At 34.9% G+C, this 27052-nt stretch overlaps 2 protein-coding genes across 4 annotated transcripts in view; one reads left to right on the forward strand and one right to left on the reverse strand.

Annotated features, from left to right (window-relative positions):
- The window catches only part of LOC135849338 (uncharacterized), a 181731-nt gene that overhangs the window by 14398 nt on the left and 140281 nt on the right, over nt 1-27052 (forward strand). Inside the window, exon 2 of one of the 3 annotated variants that reach the window (XM_065369723.1) lies at nt 9710-9854. The exons of 1 other annotated variant lie outside the window; for it this stretch is intronic. In XM_065369723.1, the coding sequence (XP_065225795.1) occupies nt 9744-9854 (111 nt within the window). In that variant the 5' untranslated portion in view covers nt 9710-9743. Of the gene's footprint in view, nt 1-9709; nt 9855-20321; nt 20604-27052 lie in introns of those variants that run through there. One more of the 3 variants, XM_065369722.1, reaches the window with a different exon arrangement.
- LOC135849336 (uncharacterized) lies at nt 97-26409 on the reverse strand. The gene is made up of 8 exons (XM_065369715.1): nt 26276-26409; nt 8650-8883; nt 8323-8560; nt 1142-1221; nt 998-1073; nt 722-919; nt 457-638; nt 97-356 (listed from the first exon to the last, which is right to left on the reverse strand). Exons 1-8 carry the CDS (start codon nt 26333-26335, stop codon nt 195-197), a joined length of 1230 nt encoding a protein of 409 aa, XP_065225787.1. The 5' UTR covers nt 26336-26409; the 3' UTR covers nt 97-194.

Here is a 27052-nt window from a genome sequence, read left to right on the forward strand (position 1 = left end):
TCATTTTTTTTGTGCAATTACCAAACCAAAAATGCTTCAAAGAGCTTTCGTTTTCATAGGCTATTTTTAAAATTTTTATTATTACCTATTATTTTTTCATAAACAACACCGACTTCATTTATTTTGATGTAAGTACACAAAAAATTATGAGTGAATAATGAATAATTTCAAGGAGAGAGAGGAGGGTGGTCGCTTTACGAAGGTGCTGTAGTAGTTGGTGGTACTGGTGGTAATGTGCTGGGGGGTTTTCCCGGGCTTCCTTGAATAGAATTCACCGTAAATGTGGTCGGTTTGAATGCAGGATCAATTACTACCGCTATCATTTCCGCCATTGTCTTATCAGTGGTGAGTTTTTGCTGAAAAATGATGAGTTTTGGAACGTGATGAGTATGCAACATTTTTTTGGATACTCGAATCTGTGAAATTATTAGTGCAAAGCGTGAAAGTTCTATTCACCAGTATAAATTTGGTCAGAGAATCGTCTTTATTGTCTTTCTTGAAAGCTTGGTCAACTTTTGACCATTCTTGAGGATGAACGACTGCAATGCACATGATCCATGCAGCCCATTTATCGGATCCATCGCTGTATTTTCTCAGAGTATCGGCGATATATTTATATTTATCTTTGACGTATCGAGCTGCAAAGAATATGAAGACGTGTGTGTTATAACCAGTACACATATTTAATCCACATTGTGAGGAATATTTGTGAATAAAATACCAATTGAAGAGTAAGCGTCGGCGAGATCGTGATTTAGCTTATTGGTTTGAACGTTATCTTGAATAATATCTTCGATGGCTTTTCCTCCGTTTGCCTTTTCAAATTCTTGGATCACTGCTCTTACGTATTTGATTGATTTCCACATCAGAATTCGTTCTATTTCTGTACGTTTTTCGTGCCAGCCACCGTCGTCTTGTTCTAAGGCGAAAAAGCAAAATGTGAAGTTGATTATTGATCGAAGGAGGTTTATTTGGAAGGGAAGGGGAAAGTATTTACCTGCTTTTAGAGCATTTGCATCTGCCGAAATAGAATCGTGATTTAGATCGTTGTTTTCGATGGGGTCGCGATTTTGCTAAAAAAAACTTGGATTTATGAGAATCTGACGCGATCTTTGAAGTTGAAAGTGGACAGTTTACTTACCCGGACCCATCTTCTTAGCATGTTTTCGAAGGGATGTCTTTGATATTTCCGCAAGTCTTTAAGTGAATCGGGTCCATTATCTGTTTTTTTAAAACCAAAAATATTCATCTTAGGTACAGTAAAAAATCCTGTTTTCTGACCGGAAGGCCGGATCCGGCCAATGGTGGTATGAGTCGATCAGGTATCTAGAAGACTACCCTTAGCCCAAATTTGAGCTACGGAAAGGTGATACGCGGGAGATATGGATATTTGTAGTTTTTTCCCGTTTTCTGAGAGTGAACGGCCTTACCTGTGTACACAGTCTAGGGTGGGCCGACTTTGACTTTATTTGGAAATTGGGAGGGGCGGAGTGATAAAAAGTTGTGGGGGGACCTCAAAAGACTGTGGGGAAAATTTGGGGTCTCAGACTTCACCCAGCATTTTGCGACCGGGGTTCAAAGTTTTGAAATTTTCAAAAAAATTAAAAAAAAAAAATGTTTCAACTTTTTTGATTTTTTCGATGGTTATTGGTCGCATTATGCCTATTTAGGACTGAAAACCCATTTTCATTCGGTTTTCTCACTTTATTTCATATTTGACCATGCTTTTAAAATATGCAAAAACAGCCATTTTTGAGATAATTTTGCGATTCATCTTAAATTTTACAAATTGTTATTTATTTGAAGTCTATAGGATGCCTTTTAACACTATTTGACTTGAAATGACCCATTGACCTCCTCCCTCTCCCCCTATCACCATCTCCAGATAATCTTTCGGTAGAAAATGAATATTGGCATTAGTAATCTGAAAAAATATACGATCTATCTCATCCTTATTATCAACAGATGATCTGACACTGCTGGAAAAATATTCTTCGACAACGTTGAATCGAATTTTTTTCAGAAAAATTTTCTCAAATTTGAGTTGAACGTTCTCAGCAGGTATCAAAAATTTCAAAATAATTTTTTGATAGAAATTCAATTTCAGGTGGTAGCCTGCTTGGTTGAATCGGTCAAAGTCAATTTTTTCTAATTATTCTACAACCTCTTAGATGAGTTTTTCTTGCGGAGAAAAATACTCTTAGAGTTCATCGTCACAATCTCTTAACCCTGGAGGCGAGTGGTGACTTCAAAAATCGAATTCCCACACTTTTAGCTCCATATGAGCATTTTTTTTTTTTTTATCAAAAGAAATCTATGAAATTTTGCATGTAAGTGAAGGTTTTGAGTATGGTATGAATTTTCCCATTTTTCATTCACTTTAGCAACCTTTTGAAATTTTGAAAATTAACTCCTCATCACCTGTTATACATTCACAAAACTTGAACTCAATTTTTTTTGCAAGAATCTCTAAATACATTACACACACTCACACTTTTACTTCAGTTCAGCTTTCAAAACGTTAAGAACGATTGAAAAAGTATGTTTCGGTTGCATTTTCTGCCTTAAAGACAGCTTCATTTTGTGGATTGTTTTTTCCATTTTCATATTTGAATTCAGGGAATCAGATTACACCGATTTTCAGTCTTTTTTCAATAATTTAAACAAAATTCTCTTTTTTCATACTAGAATCCGCAATTTTTCAGGGAAAACCAATTTAAGAAATCGAATTTTGAAAAATCTACTTTTCCACTCAAAAAGTTGACCTGTAAATTTCGAATTCGTATTCAATGAGCTAAACTCTACTAAAATAATCTTCTTTGCAAGTATTTTGCATATTTTTTAAAAATTTAATTAGTTTACCAGTTTTTTTTTTTTGAAAAATTGCTGCTTTTAAAACGCAGAAAAACGTTAAAAAGTTAAGCTATAAATTATCGTAAAGAGACTGAAAGGGGAGTGATTTGATTCACTGAATCCAAATAATACGGCGATTTAACAAAAAAAAAAAAAAAAAGTTGACCAAATGAGTTCGGTTATCCGGCCAACCAACCCCACGTGGTGAGTTCTGGGTGACAGCTGAGAGCTGTGCTTAAAAAATACATTTTACATCGAGTTAGAGTATCGTAGGTATGTATTTTTATACCTAATAATGCCAATATTAATTTTATGCCGAAATTATGCGCTAATTGAGATTCTCTGGAGATGGTGAGGGGGAGGGGGTCATTTCAAGTCAAATCGTGTTAAAAGGCATCCTAGACTTCAAATGAATAACAGTTTGTAAAATTCAAGATGAATCGCAAAATTATCTCAAAAATAGCTGTTTTTGCATGTTTTAAAAGCATGGTAAAATGTGAAATAAAGTGAAAAAACCCGAATGAAAATGGTTTTTCAGTCCTAAATAGGCAATAGGCATAATGCGACCAATACAATAACCGACAGTAATTTACAATTTTATAACAGTTACTGTTAAGAACTGTTAGTAATTCACAGATTTTCATCGATTGCTGACAGTTATACTCAGTAACAGTTAGTTTCTTAATGATTTCCAAATGTTACCAACAGTTATTGCCAGAGACGTGGCGGCTACTTGATAGTTACTTACAGTTACCGTTAGTGTCATGACAGTGTCTAAATGTTAGCATAAGAACCCTATTGACAATTTTAACATGGAAAAAAGCTAGCAAAAAAGCTAGCACAGCGTGCCAGCATGACTGGGACCCTTTTTTCCACGTTTGCTAGCACACTATGCTAGCACTTGCATGCTAGCAAAATACTAGCATGATTGAGATAGCATAGTGTGCTAGCAAACGTGGAAAAAAGGGTGCCAGTCATGCTAGCACGTTGTGCTAGCTTTTGGCTAGCAATGTGCCAGTGAATACTTGCTGGCATTACTCTAGCATTCACCTGCTGGCAAAATACTGGCATGCTTGTGCTGGCTTAATGTGCTAGCAAAGATGGAAAAAAGGGTACCAGTCACGCCAGCATACTGCGTTAGCATATTTCCTAGCAATGTGCCAGGAAATACATGCTAGCAAAATACTGGCACCTTTGTGTTAGCATAGTGTGCTAGCAAAAGTGGAAAAGGAGGTCCCAGAAGTGCCCCCTACTTATTAGTACCAAAAATTGGTCTTAGACCTTCTATGCTAGCACGGTGCTAGCAACACTCTAGCGTGAGATGTTAGAGTCAGCTGAGTGCACTGAGTAATGAACTTCTTACTCTTAATCACATAAGAAACCATTTTAGCTTATATGCAAGTTGACTACATACTTCATCTAAGAGAAGTAAAGTATACCACAAGAGCAGGCAATGCTAGCAAAGTGCTAGCATCACGCTAGTGTTGGGATGTGGAAAGTGCAGGTAGTGTGTGATGCATAAAATAAAACCAATTTTAAATGTACAGAGGAATTTACAAAAAATGGAAATTTTGGCGACAATAAAAAGTTCAAACGTTCAAGTATCCATGGAAAAAATTGTGTCCGCAAAAAATTATTTTTACTATTCTTAATGATTTTTTGAAAAAAAATTGAAAAATTGATGATTTCAAGAAGTTGCAGGTAATATGGGGTACTAGTAAAAATTACAAAAAAATGAATTTCAAAAAGGAAAAATGTATTTTTTTAGTAATTACCTACACATGTCACACACAACAAACAAGTTTTTTTTTTCAAAATGATTTTTTGATATTTTTTTTAACTCTGTTGAAAATTTACTGAAAAGTTGCAGGTAATATGGAGTACTTGTAGAAATGAAATTAAAGAAAAAGACAAACAAGAAAAACAATTTTCATCCACCATTTTTACAGTCATTTGGACTTTTTTGGTCTAGAAAAATATCAAAAATCTACAACATAAAAAAACAACAACAAAGTTTCCCATATTACCAGTATGTGAAAATTTCAACATCAAAAATATACTTTTGTTTCTTTATAAAAAACGACTCGCTTAAAAATTTAATTATGAAAAAGGCAGCAAAATCGCGTTGTTCATTGTGGCATGTACTTAAAATTGCAGAAAAAGGTGAAATAGTGTCAAGAAAATGCGAATAAAATGCTAGGGCATGTGTGCTAGCATGAACCAAGCGTACTTATGCCAGAAAAATGCTAACATTTGTACGCTAGCATGAACCTAGCATACTGATGCGAGTAAAATGCTATCTAAAAGTGAAGTAGTGCTAGCAGAATGTGAGTAAAACGCTAGCGTGTGTGTGCTAGCATGAACCTAGCATAGTTATGCCAGAAAAATGCTAACATTTGTATGCTAGCATGAACCTAGCATACTGATGCGAGTAAAATGCTATCTAAAAGTGAAGTAGTGCTAGCAAAATGTGAGTAAAATGCTAGCATGTGTGTGCTAGTGTGATGCCCGCATGTAATGCAAGTAAAATGCTATCCCAGAATGGTATTGTACTAGCAAGATGCTAGCATCATGCTAGCTCATGTGTGCTAGCTTACCTCATGCTAGCATAACACCAGTGGGATGCGACTGATGCTAATGATATGCCAGCTTTGCTAGCATAATGCTAGGAAAATTGTCAACAGGGAAATAGGGGTGCGAAGTATCGACAAAATTTGGTATCGATAGTATCGAATATTTTTGCAGAAAGTATCGATAGTATCGATATGTATCGATACCATTAAAATGGATAAGGAACTCAATTAAAAACACTTGAAAACAGCACGCAAATTCGGCAAATTGATAAAAAATGAAACTGTTTCTCTTTCTTTCTGTTAAAATGTTAAGAAAGAGGCAAACAACCGCATCACATCACAATTTCGAGTTCACTCAGCAATTTTTTTTTTTTTTTTTGCCAAAATGCCATGCTTTGTTGGAAGGAAAGGAGAATTTTTGGCTATTAATCAGAGATGTATACGAGTATCGATACTATGATCGAGTATCGCCGTGATGTATCGATACTTTCGATACTTCCAAGGTATCGATAGTATCGATACTTTTCGCACCACTAATAAGAAAATTGGCATTGATTGGGAAACGCTTGCATACAGGCTGAATTTTGGTATACTGGCCTATTTTTATAACCTGAACACGAATCCTTGGTGTCTCTGATGTCTGTCCCTAGTTTGCTTTCCCACCAATTGTGGATTTTAGCCCCCCCCAAATGAGGTTTTTCTCCCGTATCTTCTCAAATAGCGGTCCTAGCTCAAAAATGTGGTCCATAGAAGTTTTTCTACATCAAATTTCTCATCAGATGACCTATGAACCAACTTCGTCCCCCCAAAGGGAGGTGGACCTAGAGTCAATCAGCATTGAATAATAAAACGCTCAGGGAGAAGCTGAATTTTGGTATACTGGTCCATTTTTACACCCTTAAAACACGAATCCTTATTCCTTAGTGTCCCACCGGTTCCTAGTGACCTTTCCCCCAATAGTGGATTTCAGCCCCCAATGAGGTATTCCCCCTACCCCCTTAAATTGCAGTCCTACCCCAAAAATGGGGTCTATGAAAGTTGTTGTACATCAAATTTCCTATCGATGATCTATAAAACAACTTTGTCCCCCTGGGGGAGGTGGACCTGCAGTCAATTTAATATAAGGGGTTTTTGAATATGAGTCCATGATAATTGATATGTATGAAATACCGGTGTTTTTTACAACAATTTTGACCTCAAATGGATTATGACCTCAAATTATTCCAGTAGGGAGAACCTCTTTCAACCCTTCATACCTATCGTGGCTCATATTCAAAAAAACCCCTATATTCATTTGACTGCAGGCCCACCCCCCTCGGGGGACGAAGTTGTTTCATAGGCCATCTGATGGGAAATTTGACGTAGAACAATTTTTATGGACTCCATTTTTGGGCTCGGACCGCAATTTGAGGAGATACGGTAGAAAAACCTGAATTGGGGTTAAAATCCACAATGGGGGCAGAAAGCTAGGGACAGGTGAGGTAGACCAAGGATTCGTGTTCAGGGTATAAAAATAAGTCAGTTTACCAAAATTCAGCTTGCGGTACAATGTTGGTAAATGAAAAAAAAAAAAGGGTAAAAATCATTATCACTTGAAAATTTTCAAAGTCCAGAGTGTTGAGAGGTGCATATAAAAGCATTCAACACCAGTCCTTCCGTCAGCTCCAGTGGTCTAGTAGGTAAGTCAGGTGAATAATGCAGTGGTGTGCAGGAGGTCACGGGTTCGATCCCAACCCCAGGTGGACAATTTTTTAGGTTTTTCAAAATTTTTTTGGAAAGAATTCTTCAATTTTAGCACTGCAGCTTACAGGGAAGCACTAAATTCAATAATCAAGCCACATAAATTTCCATTTTCTTCATTCACAATGTAAGTACGCTTAATTTTTAGTCAAATCACTAACAATTATTGTTAGTGATTTCACTAACAGTTACTTTCATCCGTAGAAGGTGACGAAAAAACAGTCAGTTTTTTTACTAACAATAACTGACAAGGAATTTCTGCAAGGGCGCACGCTCGCCAAAAATCAAAAAATCAACTTGAGCGGCTGAAAATTGGGGGATGGGTATTTTTTGAGGTCCTCTTTTCAACAGTCTAAGTTTCATTCAAATCAGAGAATATCATGTGGGGGGTGGGGGGCTTCCCTTGTAAGTATATTTGTAATGCGTGATGATGAGTTTACGAAGTACAACTGTACAAGGTACGAGTAACCCTATCAAATTCAATTGTATTTGTCGTTAGGTCATTAATTGATTAATTATTAGGTACGAATATTGGTGTTATTCGTTTTGTAGTTTCAGTGGATGCATTCATTTGAAATATAGATAAAAGAGGGCTGAAATTTGTAATTTTTTCAGTTGGCGAAATGGTTAGTCAGAGTAATAAAAACAATTTATTATCACTCTATTCAGCGGAAATGACAATGAAAATGTGTTTGAATTAATTTTACGCTGTAAACCAGTATTTGTTTAGCAAACGTTGGTAGGTAGAGGTGCATATCATAAATACGAGTAGGTAAGTATTTATTGGAAATAAAAGTTTTGTTGGATGGTTGAGATGCAGGTATTGAATAAAATTGAAAATGGCGTCGGAGAAATAATTTTGATCATTTATTTAGTCAACTCCAATTTTTTAAAATGGTAAAATTTCGCTAAAATTTTGAGATACACAATGAGGTTTGGTGATTTAGGTATGCTGTTATCTGGAGTTTTCATCGAGGTATTCTCTTGAAATTTTGATAATTATATGGACAAGTTATCTGAAAAATTTCTACATTCCTTCCTTCGTTTTGACACATTCTTTTCATTCCAGCCGATATTCGAAATACTTGGGTAACTTTATGTAGGCCTTTATTACAGGTACTTTTTTACCCTGTAGAATAATTCGCGGTCAACTTACTGTCGTTATATGTTTTTATCATAGTTCCCATATCCTTGGTCAGCACCATACCAATAATTATCCAAGTTTCGTCTTTTCTATCGAAAAAATTCTCCAAATATTTTCCCAATACGACATTTTCATCTTCAACTAAACCGAAGCATAAATCCATGAAAGTTCTCGTCGAATTTGTGTTGCTTTGCGGAGGATACGTTTCAGTAATCCAATAACGTGTTGTGCTCCTCGAATGTTTGAACGACTGTTTAGGGGGAAAAGTTCAGAAGTAAGTCCCGTATGTTCGTTGTGAAAGATGCAAATTAGCAAGAATATCAATGCGTAGGTACTTACTATTGAAACAACTGCGGTAATTTTGGTTAAAATTTTTCGGTGTATGGCATTTCGTCGAATTTTATCTGGGTTTGATAAAATTGCAGCGATTACTTGCTCGTTTCTGTTACTGTCTACGATAGTTTGAGCGTCCTTTTCATCTTGAGGAATGAAATCTGCAGTTACTGTTGGCGTTGTTGTGTAATATTCATCTGCTAAATCTTCTGATGGGTTTGAAGCCGTAATGGTATGTACCTGGTAAAATTAAAAATCAGGATTCACTCGATCATTGATGTGCATTTTTGCAATTACTCGTAAGTTAATAAAACACTCGTGAAGTGATTTTTTTTCAGCCAAACCTAGCTGTGTTACTGTGATACACATGAACATAAATTGATGCAATATCATATTGCTCGTTCCAGCTACTTACTTGTGTAGCTATTTTACAATTTCATGAAATTCAAAAGTTCACATTTACGTACTATAGTAATGAAAATTATTATCACATATTTGTTCAACTTGCTATATCTTTCTGACAAGGGAGCTACCAGGTTTGACAAGCCGATCGAAAAACATTTTTCACAGGCGGATAGAGCATCAAAAAATATGTTATGAGCCAAAATTTTAGCTGCTGAAGTTGATGAGGGGAAAAGTTACGGGGGTTTGAATACCGAAAAATCGCAAAAATACACAAAAACACACTGAAAATAAAAGTATAAAAATTGAAATCATTCGGCACCATGTTCGCTTCAGCAGCTAATTTCTTGGCGATGATCTACCATCGATATAATTATTATGACGCCTTATAGTGGACAAGTCGCCGCGATCTGCGTGTAAGACCTTGGGGTGAATTTGTCCCCACCACCTAATTTTTGGGCGAAACTTTTGAAAGAAAATCTGCGGCATGTGACACATCGAATTGCATGTTTTTGGTGACGCTGAACACGAATATGATGTCAGATTTTTGATTGGACAAGTCGCTGCAATCCTTATGTAACACCTTGGGGATGAATTTTTAACTTATTAAAAAGAATAAAAAAATAAAAAATCAAAATAACTCGCTGCCTTATTTGCTTTGCAGCTAATTTTCTTTTACCTGGAACCATTGTCGATATATGATGTCCAAGGGTGGACAAGTCGCCTGGATTCGCTTGTGGCACCCGAATGATGATATTTTTACTTGTTTAATAGGTACAGAAATCGAAATGACACGACACCCTGTTCAGGTCAGTGCCTACTATTTTATATATTTTTTTTTACCATGATCTACCATCGATATTGTTACCAATAAAAGGCATACGAACACAACAATAACATACTTTATTAAACGACTTCAAAATGGACTGTACTAAAAACTAACTTTGCTAACTCTAACATAGCTACTCAACTAAACTAAGGGAACGAACATAACCGAATACATTCGGAAGTTCACGAACTATACGAGAAATACGAGTAACATTACTCACCCCCCCCCCCCGTGGGGATGCGAGTCATCACCACTAAGCAATAAAACTAAAGAACTAACGTTACGGCGTTTAATACTATTGTTAAACTTAACGTCTACAATACGAATCAAATTTTCCGAATCAGGGTACACTTTTTCGATGATTCCCATCGGCCACTTCGAAACATGTAAAAGATCATCTTTCACTAAAACTATGTCACCTGGTTTCAAATTATACTCAGGTTTGCGCCATTTATTCGCATTATGAATTTGATTCAAGTAATCCTTTGACCATATGCGCCAGAAAGAATTAACAATCGTCTGCTGCAATTTGAAACGTTGACCAAGTAACTTTGGCTGCAAATCATCAGGAATCGCAGAAGGAATTAATAAATTCGAACCAACGAGAAAATGTGCTGGCGTAAGCACAGTACCAGCATCATGACATAACGGACGCGAATTCAATATCGCTTCAATGGATGCAAACACGGTCGCATATTCTTAGAACGTTAACGTATGGCCATTTGTAACCGCAGCTAAATGCTTTTTGGCCGACTTCACCGAGGCTTCCCAAAGTCCTCCTTGATGGGGAGTTCTTGGCGGAATGAAGTTCCATCGAAAATTCTTGGCATGGATCGATTTTAACAAACCATTACAGCCGATAAAATTTGTCGCATTGTTGGAATATATATTGGACGGAACTCCACGACGAGCAATAAAATGATCGAGAGTTGCGATAAAACTTTCAGTCGATAATGAAGACAATACTTCGATGTGAACTGCTTTCGTACACATACAGACGAATATGGCGGCATATAGCTTCCCAAACGTCGTTGTTCGATGACCAACACATTTGACGGAGAATGGACTGGCTAAATCGACGCCAACATTGTTGAAAGGACGATCAATAACAACACGAACGGAAGGTAACTGGCCCATCTTTTGGGACATAGTCTTGGCTTTCATCTTTTTACATTTAACACAATCTCGTAATACATGCTTAACATTGTTGACTAAGCCACCGCGAACTAAATACATCGACTTTATATAATTCAAAACGAAAGATAACGAAGCATGAAAAAATCATTCATGAGTATGAATAACTAACAACTTCAAAAAATGACATTTCGCTGGAAGTACAATTAAATTACGATACTCATAAGATAACAACGAATTTTCCGAACGACTTTTACAACGTAATACATTACGATCATCTAAAAATGAATCAAGACCGTACAAAGGAGATGTTTTCGGAATACTTTTCTTAGGATCACTAACAATTGCAATCTCTTTTCCATAAAACCGACGTTGAACAATACAAATAATCATAGACCAAGCTTCTTTAGTCAAATCGATCATATCACTAGACATCTTAACAAATCTAGCTACATAAAGAAGATGTTAACCAATTTAACAAAACTCGAAAATTTTTCAATAAAACTATACATGTGATCAATCCAATCAACATGTGGGTTAAAAATACGTACAACCATACACAAATTAGGTAAAACCTCAGTACTATCTACCGAATATGTAGTATTACTAACAAAATTCACAATCTTAATCGTACGTTGTTCTGGTATTTCTAACAAATCGGGAACCGTACTAATCGAATTGGCGAGATACAAATCAAAATTCTCTAACAAAAAATTAGGACCTTTTAACCAATTTTCACAACTGATGAATTTATCGACACTAAGGCCGCGAGTGGCCAAATCAGCGGGATTTTCTATAGATCGAACATGATACCAAACTGAGGGTGGTATAATTGCGACAATCTTCTTAACACGATTTTGAACAAATACCGTCCACCAATTGATATCACCATTCAACCACGCTAATACCGTTGTCGAATCCAAAAAGGCAAAACACGATTTCACTTGTAACACATTTGACAAACGAAGCAATAAACGAGACAAAAGCTCAGCAGCTTGTAATTCGAGTTTTGGAATAGTTAATTTAAACTCGTTTCAAGGAGCCACTTTCGTTTTCGACACAATAAAATACGAATCGACATTACCGAATTTATCCACCGAACAAAAATACACTACCGCAGAATAAGCTCTTTCGGACGCATCACAAAAACCAATGAGCTGGGTTTCAACTACATTGTTGAGCAATGAATAACGACGGCGAATCGAATATGCCGAGAGCATTGGCAAGTCTGCATAGTAATTCTTGAATGTTGCAATGAGATTCGGTGAAACTACATCGTCCCAACTTCGATTTTCACTCCAAACGTCTTGCAACATGATTTTGGCACGAATCGTTACAGGAGCAATTACACCAATCGGATCATAGACACGAGCTATTTCTGACAGCAACAATCGTTTAGTCAACAAATCAAATACTGATAAATCTTCACGTAGATTCAACTTGACTGCCATACTGTCATCGCTAGGTTGCCAAAATAACCCTAATAACGAAATAGCGTCTTTTTGACCAAAATAAAACGAGTTGGGTTCTTCAATTAACGAGGAATCTAGGTCAGCAAGCAGTTGAGGATCGTTACTCATATACTTGCGCAACGGGAAATGAGCATCTTTCAGTGTTTGATGAATCACATTTTTTAATTCAACAGCTTCTTCGAGAGTTTGAGCACCAGTCAACAAGTTATCGATAACAAAATCTTCTTGAATTGCTCAGCTCGCTTTAGGATGCTTTGACGAAATCGAAATACCGAGTTGTTTCAAACAATAGGTCGCTATAAAAGGAGCGGCAGTAGTTCCAAATGTCAACGTATTCATAACAAACTCAATAATTTTGCCATTTACAACAAAACACCAAACAATACGTTGCAAATTACGATCAGTCAAAGCGATAAGAATTTGGCGATACATCATAGCTATATCACACGTAAATGCTATCACATGAGTATGAAAACGAATCAAAATGTCGAACTGTTCAGGTTGAACCGTAGGGCCTGACATCATAATGTCATTTAACGAAAGACCAGACTTACTCGGACATGATGAGTTAAACACAACACAAACTTTTGTTGTAGTACTGGATGGCTTAACCACAGCTGGATGAGGAATATAATACGTAGGTTCATCACATTCTGGCGAAACTTCTTCCATATGACTCAACTTCAAATACTCGTTCATCACTTCGACATATTTTTCGCATAAGTCAGGATCATATTTCTGCTCAATTCGCTTTAATGCACCAATGGCCTTGGGCTTCGATTCTCCAAGACTCTCACGTTCGATTTTCAAGGGCAACTTCGTTACAAAACGACCTTCTTCATTGCGTTGGAGATTCTTTGCAATAAACTCTTCACATTGTTGATGTTCGAGTTTCAAAGCATCAGCAACCTTCATCGAATGACCGTGGATTTCTTCGATTTCCCAAAACTTGGCTAACTGACGTTGAACATCTAGTGTCGTTAGACCACAATACGAATCATTAATGGAATTCTCAGATGAATACGGACCCGAAATTAACCAACCGAACTCACTATCGCGCAGGAATATATTACCGCACTTACGACTCACATTTCGAATACACGCTTCGTAATACTCCGCACCAACAACAATATCGACACTCGAATAAGGTAATTTACATTCCGCAAAATCTAACTTCGGATTACAACGAACTGTGTCAACGATAGGCACTGAATCGATCGAATAGGGAATCTTACTAACGACATCAGCTTCAATATCGATTTCGAACACATTATAACGCGATAAAATAACGCACTGCACAATCGAATTTGTCGACACTGAATTTCCGGTAATACCACCAAGAATTATCGGAGCTTGAGATCGTTGAGTAACGATATTATGATGACGAACAAATTCTTCCGAAATTAAAGTTGCTTGAGAACCATTATCGAGCAGTAAACGAGCTTTAAACACTTGCATACCATTTTTCGTTGTTACTTTAAGCCAGGTAACAGCAGTAGCCAACACAACGGACTTCAATTGCAGTGTTTGGTCAGTTATTGTATTGACAGACTTCGACGAAACGACTTTCTCAGGTTCAGGTGGCGTTTGAGGTGTACCTCCACTAGACGATGATTCACCATTTTTACCTGAAGTTGACTCGTAGAACGACGAATTTCGATGCAGTAACAAATGATGTTTACCAGAGCAAGATGCGCAACCTTTCTTCGCTCTGCAAGCACTAACGGAATGCCCAGCATACAAACACCTGATGCAAAGATGCTTTGATTTGACCAGTTCATACCGCTTCTGTTGATTCAATCCGATAAATACTTTACAATCAGCTAGACTGTGACTATTACCACATAACGCACACGAAACAGCTTCTTTCGACGAAACGAACGATGATTTGGCACTCTTGCTAGGCGGATCGTTCTGTTTGGTGGTTATGGTTGGGTTCGAGTCGAATTTCGTAATAAATGCTCTCATATTGAGAAACTTTTGCAATTGTTCATACGTTGGATAACAATCGTTACTCTCTAACGAATTACGAAAATCTTTGGCAGTACGATTATCCAATTTGGACAATACCAAAAAAGCTATAAATTTCGAAAATGTTGCATCAATAGTTTCACCAGACGCTATCAAACCACGAACAACAATATCAGTTTCATCCAACAACGAACGAATCTTACTTTCATGCTTGATAGGTTGAAGATCGGTCAGCTTTCTGAATAACGTATCAATAACTAATAATTTGTTATCATACCGAGACTTTACCAATGCCCATGCCTGAGTATAATCTTCCTCTGTTAATTCAAAATCACGAACTAACGCATGAGCTTCACCGATCATCGCTAGCTTCAAGTAGTAAAGTTTCTGGACATTTGAAAAATCAGCGTTATTGTGAACGAGATTTTCATAAAGACCTTTAAAATTACGAAACTCCAGTATATTACCATCGAATTTAGGAACTTTGATCTTCTCAACTTTTGGCATTGAAGATGCGCGAAACGAATTGTTGAGATCTGATGTGAGTGAGTCACATTTCGAATTTCCTTCTAAAGTAGATCGAACAGTTTTCTCTCTAGCTTCAAACGAGGCCAAAATATCGGACACTGTTGAGGAATCTCGAAATAGGTTGTCTTGAATAACTTTATTTGACTCGTTGTCATCAAGACTCATCAATATCACATCAGTTGACTCGTCGAATTTCCGTTTGAGAAGCTTATATTCGGCTAATAACGCTTCTAACTTCGAAAGACCTTCCATAGTCAACGTAGACTTAACCTAAGTTGACATCTGGTCTTTAACGCACACTAAATGCAATTTATGCACATGTAATTCTCGCTGTTCTTTCGTTTCTGCCATTTTCACTGATGAATTGACAAAACAGCACGAAAATCGGCGAAAAATCGAATATAATGGCGATAATGATCGAAAATGGCTTGAAAATCAATAAAAACGATACAAAAATACCTCAGATGGAACGTAGGTATTGAAAAACAATAATACGACGATGATAACTGATAATACTCGACTTGGAACCCCTGGAACCGCTGCTCCGTCGATGCTACGTAGTATCAGGGTGGAGAGGGTGATGCAAGTTTTGCCGAGGATGATGAAATAATGCCGTCGATTGCGTTTCCGAGAACCTTCTGGAACAACACGTTGCTGGTTGATTTGACGCACCACACACGACACTTACCACTACACATGACTCGAAATACACGATACAACAATAAGAAAGATCACACACACGTGGAAACTCGCGATTTCGCCGAATTTTCACGTAGAAAGAAATAACTTGAACTTTACTTACAAGAACAATTGCTCATGAGCAATTTTCCAAAATGAAAACAACGATTAACGATTAAAACGAACAAAATTAACAATATGGCGAAGGGAAATACTGTCCGATGACAATATTTTCCTATCCGAACGAACGAAAATTATTGCGAAAACGAATTAACGAACTAATTAAACATTAAACGAACTAATTAACATCACTGGACCGTGATATCCGGCCCGAAGGACCAAAATGTTACCAATAAAAGGCATACAAACACAACAATAACATACTTTATTAAACGACTTCAAAATGGACTGTACTAAAAACTAACTTCGCTAACTCTAACATAGCTACTCAACTAAACTAAGGGAACGAACATAACCAAATACATTCGGAAGTTCACGAACTATAAGAGAAATACGAGTAACAGATATGATGTTAATGCGTGAGTGAATCGTTTAAACCTCGTAACACAGTATGTTGGTTGTTGGAAGATGAATTTACACTCATACAGCAGTTGTATTGCAAAAATTACTATTTTCCCCAAGAACAAGAACTGGGGAAAAATGAGAAAATTGAAAAATATTATTTTTTTTTCAATTTTAGAGACATTACAATGCAATATTACATATCTCCTCAGTGATATTACATGTCATAGTGACATGGCAATGCTTACTGGGGAAATATTCAATTTTATTAGTTGAATCGGTGATTGTAAAAAGGGACTCAATCCACTTTTTTGAGGTATATGAGTTACACATGGGATGGTATTCTTGAAGGGTAGACGCATCTTGTGACATACCCAGAAGTACTCATTCCACACTTTATAACCTGTTTTTCGGCCATCGAAATATGCGTTGAGTGTAAAAAGGTATTCATTCCGGAATGAATACCTTTTGTCAAGAATCAAATTTTTGCGTTGAGTGTAAAAAGGTACTCATTCCACAGCACGTGATTTTTTTCTCTGTGTTGTGATGTAAAAGTAGGGTTGGCTGTCTGTTCTGAAACGATGTTGTGTGGAATTTAGCAACGAGACGAATTCGTTATCAGTGCGTTTTTAGCGGTTTATATCCACACGTGCAATTTTTATTATATTTTCTTATTGAAATTTTGGCTATCAAGTTTTTTGGTCTTTTCTGCAAAAACATTTTTCAACTTTTCTGATAACGTCAAAAAAAGCACCTTTTTTGGCAATTTTGACAAAAGTTGGTGTTTTTTATACTTTATTTTAAAAAATAAACTTCTGTACAATTTTGGTAAAAATGAGACTTTTTTGAAAAATTATTCTGGCGATACAATTTTTTGAACATTTTGGCAAAAATGGGTGTTTTTTTTTTGGCAATTTTTACCAACAGTTGAGATTTTTTGATGATTTTGCAAAAGTAGGAATTTTTGAAATTTTGGCCAACAATAACAAGGTTTTTTAATCATTTTTACAAAAGATATTAGGACTTTTTTGATAATGTCAGAAGAAAATTTATTTTTCGTCAACCCAATTGACAACGAAAAACGCGATCCGCTAGTGAAAATGCTGGCGGATAGCTAGTTTGTCCTAAAAAGTCGCTAGCGTTTTCGCTTTTCGCCATTAAAAACGCTATCTGGAGTTCTTTTCACATGGCGGAAATGACAGCGGATAGCGAAAACGCTACTGCCAGTTTTTATCACAGAGCATTTTTGTGGGCGAAAAGCGAAAACGCTGGCGTTTTTGAGAGCAAAATGCGAAAACGCTGGCGTTTTTGAGAGCAAAATGCGAAAACGCTATTTCAGGTATTAATTTACTTCAGCATTTCGCTTTTTCGCTGGCGTTTTTGTGATGCATGTTAGAATTTGGAATAGTTTAGCTACGAAAACATCTTTTAACATTTTGCTGTTGAATTTTTCGCGAAAAGGAACTTGAATTGAATAATTAATTCTAAAATGGATTTAAATTTAGAAGGTTGATGCTTCATTCAACAGAGTTGAAAAATTTCATTTTTTTTCCATCTCCCTCCCTGAAAAATTTTATTTATTGAGTCTTTAGTTTTGGATAAAAATAAAATTACAGTTTTCTGACTAAAAAATCCAAGGAATTAGGAATTAGCAGATAATGCGAATTTCAAAGCTCTATCCTTTTTTTGTGAGGATTTTGTGTGCCTTTAAATTCAAGTGAAACTGTTGTCCATTTATTGCAATTTTTTGGGACTAAAATTTGAAGATTGTTTTTGACTCAAAAACCCCTGAAAATTTTGACTGCTATGTACCCCAAATCACTTGTCTTTTCCTCTTAATGATTGTGTGGATATGTGTGCTTAGGTATGCGATTAAGTAAGTACATATATTTTTTTTAGTGTGAAGCACTTTCAGTTTCAGAAACCCATGAAAAGAAGCATGTTTTTCTTTTTGCTGGAAATGTTTCACAAATGATCAATTTCTTTTTTAAAAAAATATTTCACCATCATAAACATATCACATACTGTTCAAACACATCTCAAAAAATTTGAAAAATTTTTGGCTACACATACATATGTTTGGGTGGATAAATTTCTCGAAATTGATCAAAAAAAATTACCTCCCTGAACAAGGATTGATTGCCATATTATGCTTAATCTAATACCAATTTCTAAACCTGCACCAGTGGCATACTCCTGTAAATGAAGTTGACAAACATCCCTACATCAGTGCCAGATATGCGGGGTAGGAGGAGATCATCAAGAACCAAACTAAACATCCCAGAGAAAGTAGAGAAGAAAACAGGTTCCATCACTCGTCAGTTGGAGTGTAAGGGGGTGATGATGACTTTTCTGTGCAACTACAACATACTACCTAGGCACCTAGCCTACACATTCATATTTCTGTTAATTGTGGTTGTAGTTTTGTCACAAAAGGAATCTTTTTTTTTTGTTTGGTTACATGTTCCAGCTACACATTACCCCCTACAGTGAATAGAATACCTTGTAGAGCGTTTTCGCTATCCGCTAGCGGAAACGCTATAGCGAAGTGGTCCTAAAAAGTCGCTAGCGGAAACGCTCTCGTATTTTGTCACTAGGGAATTTGACCAAAAACAGTGCTTTTATGACAATTTGACAAAAGTTGGGATTTTTTTTTATTTTGACCAAAAAAATGACTTTTTTGATAATTTTGGCAAAAGCAGGATAGCAGGAATTTTTGGCAAGTTTGCAGTAGCAGTAGCGATTTTTTCGCCCCATACTATGTAGCCATACGACCAACACATGACCTGGGAATACCCTTTGGATATAATTAGGTAGTTATGTGGTGAGACAAATTTATGGTATCGCAAGTCAGTGAAGATTTCTCCATTTTTTAACCTTCTCCTCCTGAATGGATCAAGTTCATCGTATGTCTTTTTGCCGACTCGTAAGGCGTATGATGCAGAGATTCCACTGGCTGTCGAAAAGTGTCGCGATATAGAAAAGCTATTGCCGTACATTCCCGTGAAGTTTCATGTCTTTTTACCACCATGAAATATTGCCACCGAGTACCGAAAATGACAAAAGCGCCGCCGGATCTGCCGATAACGCCGCCGGAACAGCCGAAAATTCTACCGAAACTGCAGAAGATCGATCATAAGTTTAATTTTTAATTTTCTTTTTAATAAAAAGACTCGTAACTTTTCGAAATTGGTTTGTAATTTCCATTTTCTGACGTTCTTCGTAATAAGAGCTGTCATTTTTAGAAAAATAGTGTGTAAATTTTAGTTTTCTGACGTTTTTTTGCAAATGAGACTTTTTTTTTTGGAATTTAGTTTCTAATTTTAATTTTTATACCTCAATTTAGTATTAAGACTCGTGTTTTTCGAAAATGAATGTTTTTTTAACAATATTACGATTTTTGTTTTAACGTAAGATTCATAATTTTACAAATTTGACTTTTCATTTTTTTGAATTTTACGTTTTTTTAATGGTAAGAATCAAAATTTGGCGAAAATGAGTAGTGATATTTAAAGCTTGTGATGTGCTTTAACTAATAAACCTGTTTTGGAGAAAAAAAATTAACCCTTCGACCTTTATTTCACTATTTTTGATGAAAAAAAAATTCAATTTTTTCCGTTGAGTGTAAAAAGGGCATCATTCCCGATTTTTGAGAGGGTCGTGTGCTTTTGGGGGTGGGTTTAGGGGAAATTTGATTACACATGTGGTTGAAGGATGATGAAAGGTATCTACAGTTGAAATTTCATCCCAATCCCATGATGCTGTGAGATATGAGATAGTTTTTTTCGATTATCTCGGAACCACTTTTAGTGGAACGAGTACCTTTTTACAATCACCGATTCAGTTGATATTAACAATTTGGCGGGCCTTAAAATTGTTTTGTTTACAAATTTTAGTTGAAGCATTTTAAACGTAGGGTGCGTATCAATAGTTTTCATTGATACTCATGTTGTAGCGTATAGAGAATTGTGGTAGATTCAGGTTGGTAGCACTGCATAACATGGCAGTTATGAATAAACTCTGGTCTCTGACAACGTGATTATGTGCTTATTTACTTGTGTACGAATACATTACATTTGGCGACGAGGAAAATGGTTTTTTTAATAATTTTTTTTACAAAAAAACTGTGTTTGCAAACAAGACACCAGAGAAAGGCTCCTAGATGCAAAAATAAGCAGCCAAAGACACCAACATACAAAGAGACACCTTTTGCTGGCTTCATTCCACACTTTCAGACAAACACCTATAGAATACAACAACGCATTTCAAACTTCCGATTTGCAGAATTCTCTCTGCAATCCAAAGAATGGCGTTATTACATACAACGATTCGAACTAGAAATTAGTCTACAAGGACTAGATGACAAAATTGAAGCAAAGCGCAACTTACTGCTGAAATGCATTGGCCCAGACCATTACCGAATGGTAAGTGATCACTTCGATCCAAAGCTAATAACTCAGCTCACTTACGAATCAATTGTGCAATTCCTGGACACATACAACCACCCCACGACAAACTATCTGTCAGAGAGAGTAAAATTCGGTCAAACCACCAGATTTGGCATTTTTTTTAAATTGTTTTTTTAATATTATAGGATATGTAGCGTATAGAGAATTGTGGCAGATTTAGGTTGGTAGCACTGCATAACATGGCAGTTATGAATAATCTCTGACAATGTGATCATGTGCTTATTTACTTGTGTACGAATACATCACACATATACTTAAGAATGAGAAAATTCGTTCTTATCATAAACCCCTCTGGCCACATTCATTAATCATTCAAAACTTCAAAAACAAAAACAATTTTGAAAAAGTTATCAATTATCATTTTGAAGTGGAAAAAATTGTTTTTGTTCTCGATATAATTAATAATTCTCATCAATGTGTAACAATACATCTCATAAGGTACCCTTCCAACAACTAATAAACTATGTACCTACTTACATTTTATTCTTTCAAGTTCATATGCAGGGTGCTTAGTTACCAACTTTCATTTATTCAGAGAAAGTGAGTAAATTTACGAATTTTGAACAAACTAAAATCTCAAAATGAAGTACTCCTACTTGAAATGGTACTTACCTATCATGGTTTTGATTTTGAAAATTTACTATTTTGTGAACTTTCTGTGGTTTTAATTGAAGAGCTCTATTCCAAAGTGGGTTAAGTCATTTTTTCCTCCAAAAAATGCGTTTAAAGTTTTTGATGCTGAAATTTGTTTTGTTTCCAAAGGTCGGTGCACCTTTCCTTTCTTTGGACTAGAACAATTACTTGTAGAAAAATTTACTTTGCAAAATCGATGATTTAACCCACTTTTGAAGGAAAAATCTCCGTAAAACGTGCCTTTTTTAAAAAATGACTTAACCCACTTTGGAATAGAGCTCTTGATTTTTAAATTTTTGGCGAGCGTTTGATTTTTTTACACAGCTGAAGCTGTTTAACTCAGAAAACGAAAAAAAAATTACAAATATCCATCTCTCCAGCGTATTGACTTTCAGAGCTCAAATTTTGGCCAAATGCAGTTTTCTAGATACCTGATCAACTCAACCACCATTGGCCGGAACCGGCATTCAAGTCAGAAAACAGGATTTTTTACTGTTTTTAGTGTGTGTAGCACACTATTGGTTTCACTATGAGAAATTAAATTTCATTGGAAATGAGGAGCGATATTCCAAAACGCCCTAATATGTCCATTTTAAAAAATTAGTTTTTAGTCTGGTAAATTATGTGCTATAGATGAGCCTAAATAGAAATAGTTAGGCAAAACTTGGTACATAAATTTAATGAGCCCATCTCAAGGTTAAAATCTATGGTGGGAAACTCGAGTGTTTACGACGATAGGTATCACCTACCTATTCTTCAGTATGTTTTTTCCTCTCGATTGATGAACGTGCGTTCGTATTTATATTGTAATTTTTCTATTTAAATTTGCCTGTCATTTCATGGCAGAATTTGAGTTTTTTGTATAATATTTTGAACTAATTAAAATGATATAATTTCTCCGGTAACTCGAGTGTTATTTGTGTTATTATGAATTTATTTCAATGATAATTGGACAGTAATTCTAATGGAGTAAGTTTCCTTTTTCGAGTTACCGGCAAGGCTGAGGTAAATCCTCTAGCCAATATGTTGGTCAGCATTTAGGTTCTTTCTTCCAAAGTATAGGGCTAAGATATAGTCTATGAAAAGACAGTCCGAACTACAATTAAGATGGTCAAGGTAATGATTAGGTTAATGGTAATGTAGTTAGAATTTCTTATAATGATCTAGGTGTGGATTCGTAACAGTGATTCTATTTAAATAATCTAGGTATAGATTTAGTAGTTTTCCATCTATTTCGACTTGTTTTACAATGTCTAGAAATGTACGTAATTTCAAATTACTTTTCGAGTTAATCTAATACTGGGATACGTTCCAACTATGATTGTGTTTAATGTAGGTTCTACCTACCTTGTATATAAATCCCCTTTCTTTTGATAGAATATAGATTGAATCAAATCTTTGTGGTTTTGGATAAATTTAGAGCATTTTTATATTGTGTGGTTAGGTAGGTTTGTCTTATCCTAATCCAAACCCATCCCACTAATTCCTTTTCGTGAATTTTCCTAATACCTATTTTCTCATTATATTGTTCCTAGTCTTAAAATCTCCTTAATTCCTAATTCCTACACCACAAAATTGGCGATTTAGGTGGGTTTAAAACTTTATTTGGGTGGATTTATGATGTTAGGAGTGTAGCTATACACTTCATCCATCAAATACAGCTAAAAAAAAATCAATAAAAATGGACAAAGTGCGTTTTGGAACACTTTTTATTTTTAAAAAAGCAATTCGAAAAAAATGCACTAAGGGCGTTTTGGAATATCGCTCCTCAAATGAATGTTCTCTTAAGCTATCCCACCGTTTTTTGTACCTATTGGACACTTGGACAGAATATGAGAATCATTAAGGCGGAGGGTATAGATTATTTTTCATTCAATTTGGATGGGTAATTGCTGAGTAATTGCAATTTGAGTTCATTATTTTAATGCATTAAATCCTAAAAGATTGAAAAGGGGACTTGCAGAACACCTGCTCATTGTACCCTGCTATACTCCCAGTCTGCCGGCTGTGTATTTCAAGTGGGAGTGGTTTGATGGGGCGTTTACCAAACAATACATATATTCTCTTAATGCCCTAACCCTCCGCATGAACTCATAGCCGAGTGGTCAGGGCATTTAGGTTGGAATAGGATATTTTAGGGACCCAGGTTCGAATCTCCATGAGGTAGGTAGGTAGGTAGGTAGGTAGGTGACGGATTTTTTGTTGGAAATATTTGCTAGGTAAATGCTTTAGAGTGGGTACATCATGATGGTGCAAAAAAAAAAGAAGATTGAATCCCTTCTTACCTCAACTTTTTAAAATTGAGTTATGAAAATATGATAATATCATCATTTTGCTAAATGAATTTTCATTTCATTTATTCAAATAAGTACTTTTTACTACCAGTAAAAATTACCTCGACATGAGTAATTTTTACTTTTATGATATAAAAATTACTTTAAAATGAGTAAATCTTTACACTATTGGTTTATGTAATTTTTATTATCATGCTTTACTACCTAAAAATTATTAAAACAAAGTGATTTTTACTATTGGTGTAGCAAAATTTATTAAAATGGTAATTTTTACTATAAGATCACAGTAAAAATTATTATTGTAACTGAATAGTTAGAAATATTTAGTTTCAAAACAAATTTTATCATACTTATAGGTATTATGTAGGTAGTTTTGAATGGGATCCGGTTATTGTGCTAAATACTTATGTATGTAGCTGAAATTTATTGTAAAAATTATCCATGTTTTTTTCATGTAATTTAGAGGCAATGCGAATTCTGAACATATTTCGTAAGATTTAATCATTTAAAATCAAAGGCGAATTCTGAAAATTGGTTTGAAATTACCTACTATAAATTTGAAGACAGTGGAAATTCTAAAAAAATTATATGAAAATTTGTCATTTTAGATTTAGAGACACTGAGAATTCCAAAAATTGATTAAAAGTTTAAAAGTTTTGTAAGTTTGTAGATAATGTGAACTTGAAAATTATATGCGTTATTATATGTAAATTGTAATATTTATTAAGATATAATGAGAATTCTGAACAATTGGAACCAATGTGAATTCCAAAAATTGAGTAAACGTTTTGCAAATTAGGGACAATATATGAACTTGAAAATTGAATTTAAAATTTTGTAATTTGAAGACAATAAGAATTCTGAAAAATTATTCAAAATTTGGTCATTTAGAGGTAGAGATGATAAATTTCAGGAAATTTATTTTTTGGAAACTTTCAGAAACTTTCGGAAACTTTCCGGAAACTTTCTGGAAATATATTTTTCTTCAATGAATGAGGCACCCCATATCTGTTTTTAACAAATGCCAGTTTTAAAATGCTATTGGTCAACTACAAACTGATGAATTTCCAATAATTCTGGTTTTTTCATTTATTCTCATATTTTCTGCAATAGAATTTCATTTGTGTGGTGTCTTATGAATTAAAAAATGTGACCAAGTTCAAGTATTCAACAATTACTTCACAAAAAATAAAAAACTGCACCAGAAAAATTCTAAATAATGAAGGAAAAAAAATGCAGGGATGTGAACCAAAAGTTTCAACTGTAAACTGGAACTGGAATCAAAATCAACAGAAAATTTTTGGGGAAATGATTTTTAATTTTTTATCCAAGTACCTAGCCTTTACTGAAATCAAAACAAAAATTGGAATTGGAACCCAAATTTGAAATTTTTATTTTTCTAACCATAAACTTGTAACCTTTGAATAAATTTGGTTAATTATATGGTCCATGAAATTTGCAACAATTGAGACAAATATTGCAATTTTCTCTCATTAGTCATTGAATAATTTTTTTAAAAAATTGATTCTTGAATCATTGACAATGCATATGCGTAAAAAAAAAGTTATAATGAATTTCTCATTTTTCACATTCTGAACTTCGTCTGGATGGAAATGGATCTGAAGAGTCCTTGAACTTCTTGAAGAAGACAACTAATTATAGGTATTTATTTTTGAAAAATGTGCAGTATTTTTTTTAAATTTCAAGAAATTGTCTCAAAATGGTTCATCCGCAGGTTTGTTATTGTTACACCTGTTGAGAAAATGATACCAAGTCGTGTATATACGCGTATTTTGAAAATTTCATTCAAAATTTTTTTTAAAAAACCAAGAAAAACATATTTTATTGTTTTAAATGTCATAATCTAGTGGTGTTTGTTTACTGTTTACAAGCATTTCCTTATTATGAATGAAAATACTGAACTTAGGTGAGTGTTTTGGTGAAAATACTCGTATATAAATTTCACAAATTTCAATGAAAATGGAAATTTAAAAATTTGAAAGTTTCCGGAAAATTTTTGGAAAAATGACTGTTTCTCCCCACCACATGAACTTCAGCTGCTGAAATTTTGGCCAAAGGATCTATGCTTGATACCTAATCGATTAGGTAATACTATACCACCGGCGAGATCTGGAATTATCATCAGAAATCGAATTTTCTGTACATCCGGTGGTTTATAAATTCTATCTGAAAATTTGAAAATTCAGTAAAATCAGCTTTTTTAATGAACTTCAGGAGCTCAAATTTTGGTTGGACAGTCTGTGGTACATAGATACCAAATTGACCCATACACCATTAGCCGGATCCGGCTCTCTGGTCAGAAAACAGGATTTTTTACTTGTTTTCTCATATTTTTGGTAAATTTGAAAAATGACCGTTTCTCCCCACCAGATATAAAAATTTTAACTGCTCAAGTTCATGTGGTGAGGAGAAACAGTCATTTTTCAAATTCAACGAAAATATGAGAAAAAAATAAAAAATTATGATTTCTGCTGGTTTTTCAATTTTTTCAATGACATGTGCAAAGAACGAGATGGGCAAAAAATATGATTTCTGATTATAATTCTCAACATTGCGGAAAGTACCAATTGCTCTTGAAATGTGTTTTGTCAAACAATTACTCACATAAATACATAGAATAACTGTGTAGAAGAACTTCGTAAAATACAAAATCATGAAAAAAAAAGAAATGATTCTTACTTTCGATATCACGATGTACAAGAATACGGAAACTATAACTTTATTCGAAACCATGATCATTTCGTAACCACACTCGAGTTTGAAATTAAAATGATAGGTATTGGACGAAAAAAATTTGGATAGTTTTCCAACGCAGTAAAATTTTTCCAATGTTAATTTCTTTATTTTATTTTGTTTGATGTGTCTCATTAAAATTAATGTAGGTAGGTACTAGATACGTTTACGCGTGTTAATGGTTATTTGTTCAAGTTTTTTTTTTTATTCTCTGGGCACGTCATGTTTTGTTTTTTAAACCAATAATTGGTTTGTTGGGTGACCTTTCTCTTTTTTACGTGCATTTTAGGTCGAAAATTTGAAAGAGAGAGGGAGGAGAAGTTTTATGAGTATACACAGTTATCTACACTAATGAATTTTCGAAAAGAGGAATTTTTTCAAAAAAACAGAAATTTTGGAATAAAATCAGATTGGAAAATGAATTCGAACAAAAGATACAAATCAATTTTTTTTTTTTTGAAAATCTTTATTGTCGAGTTCAAGTGTTTTTGTGATGATGAATTTACAAAGTAGAAGCACGAGTAAGCCAAATTAATGTGTATTTGTGGTTGGGTCATTAATTGATCATGTTTCGGTGCATGCTGATTCACGTCATTTGAAATATTAAAAAGAGGGCGGGAATTTGTAATTTTTTCAACGCATGAAATGGTTGGTCAAAGTAATAAAAAAAATTTATAATCACATTGTTCGGCGGCAATGACAGTGAAAATGTGTTTGAATTAA

This window comes from Planococcus citri, chromosome 5 (genome assembly GCF_950023065.1).
Source record: "Planococcus citri chromosome 5, ihPlaCitr1.1, whole genome shotgun sequence".
In the NCBI taxonomy this organism is placed as follows: domain Eukaryota; kingdom Metazoa; phylum Arthropoda; class Insecta; order Hemiptera; family Pseudococcidae; genus Planococcus; species Planococcus citri.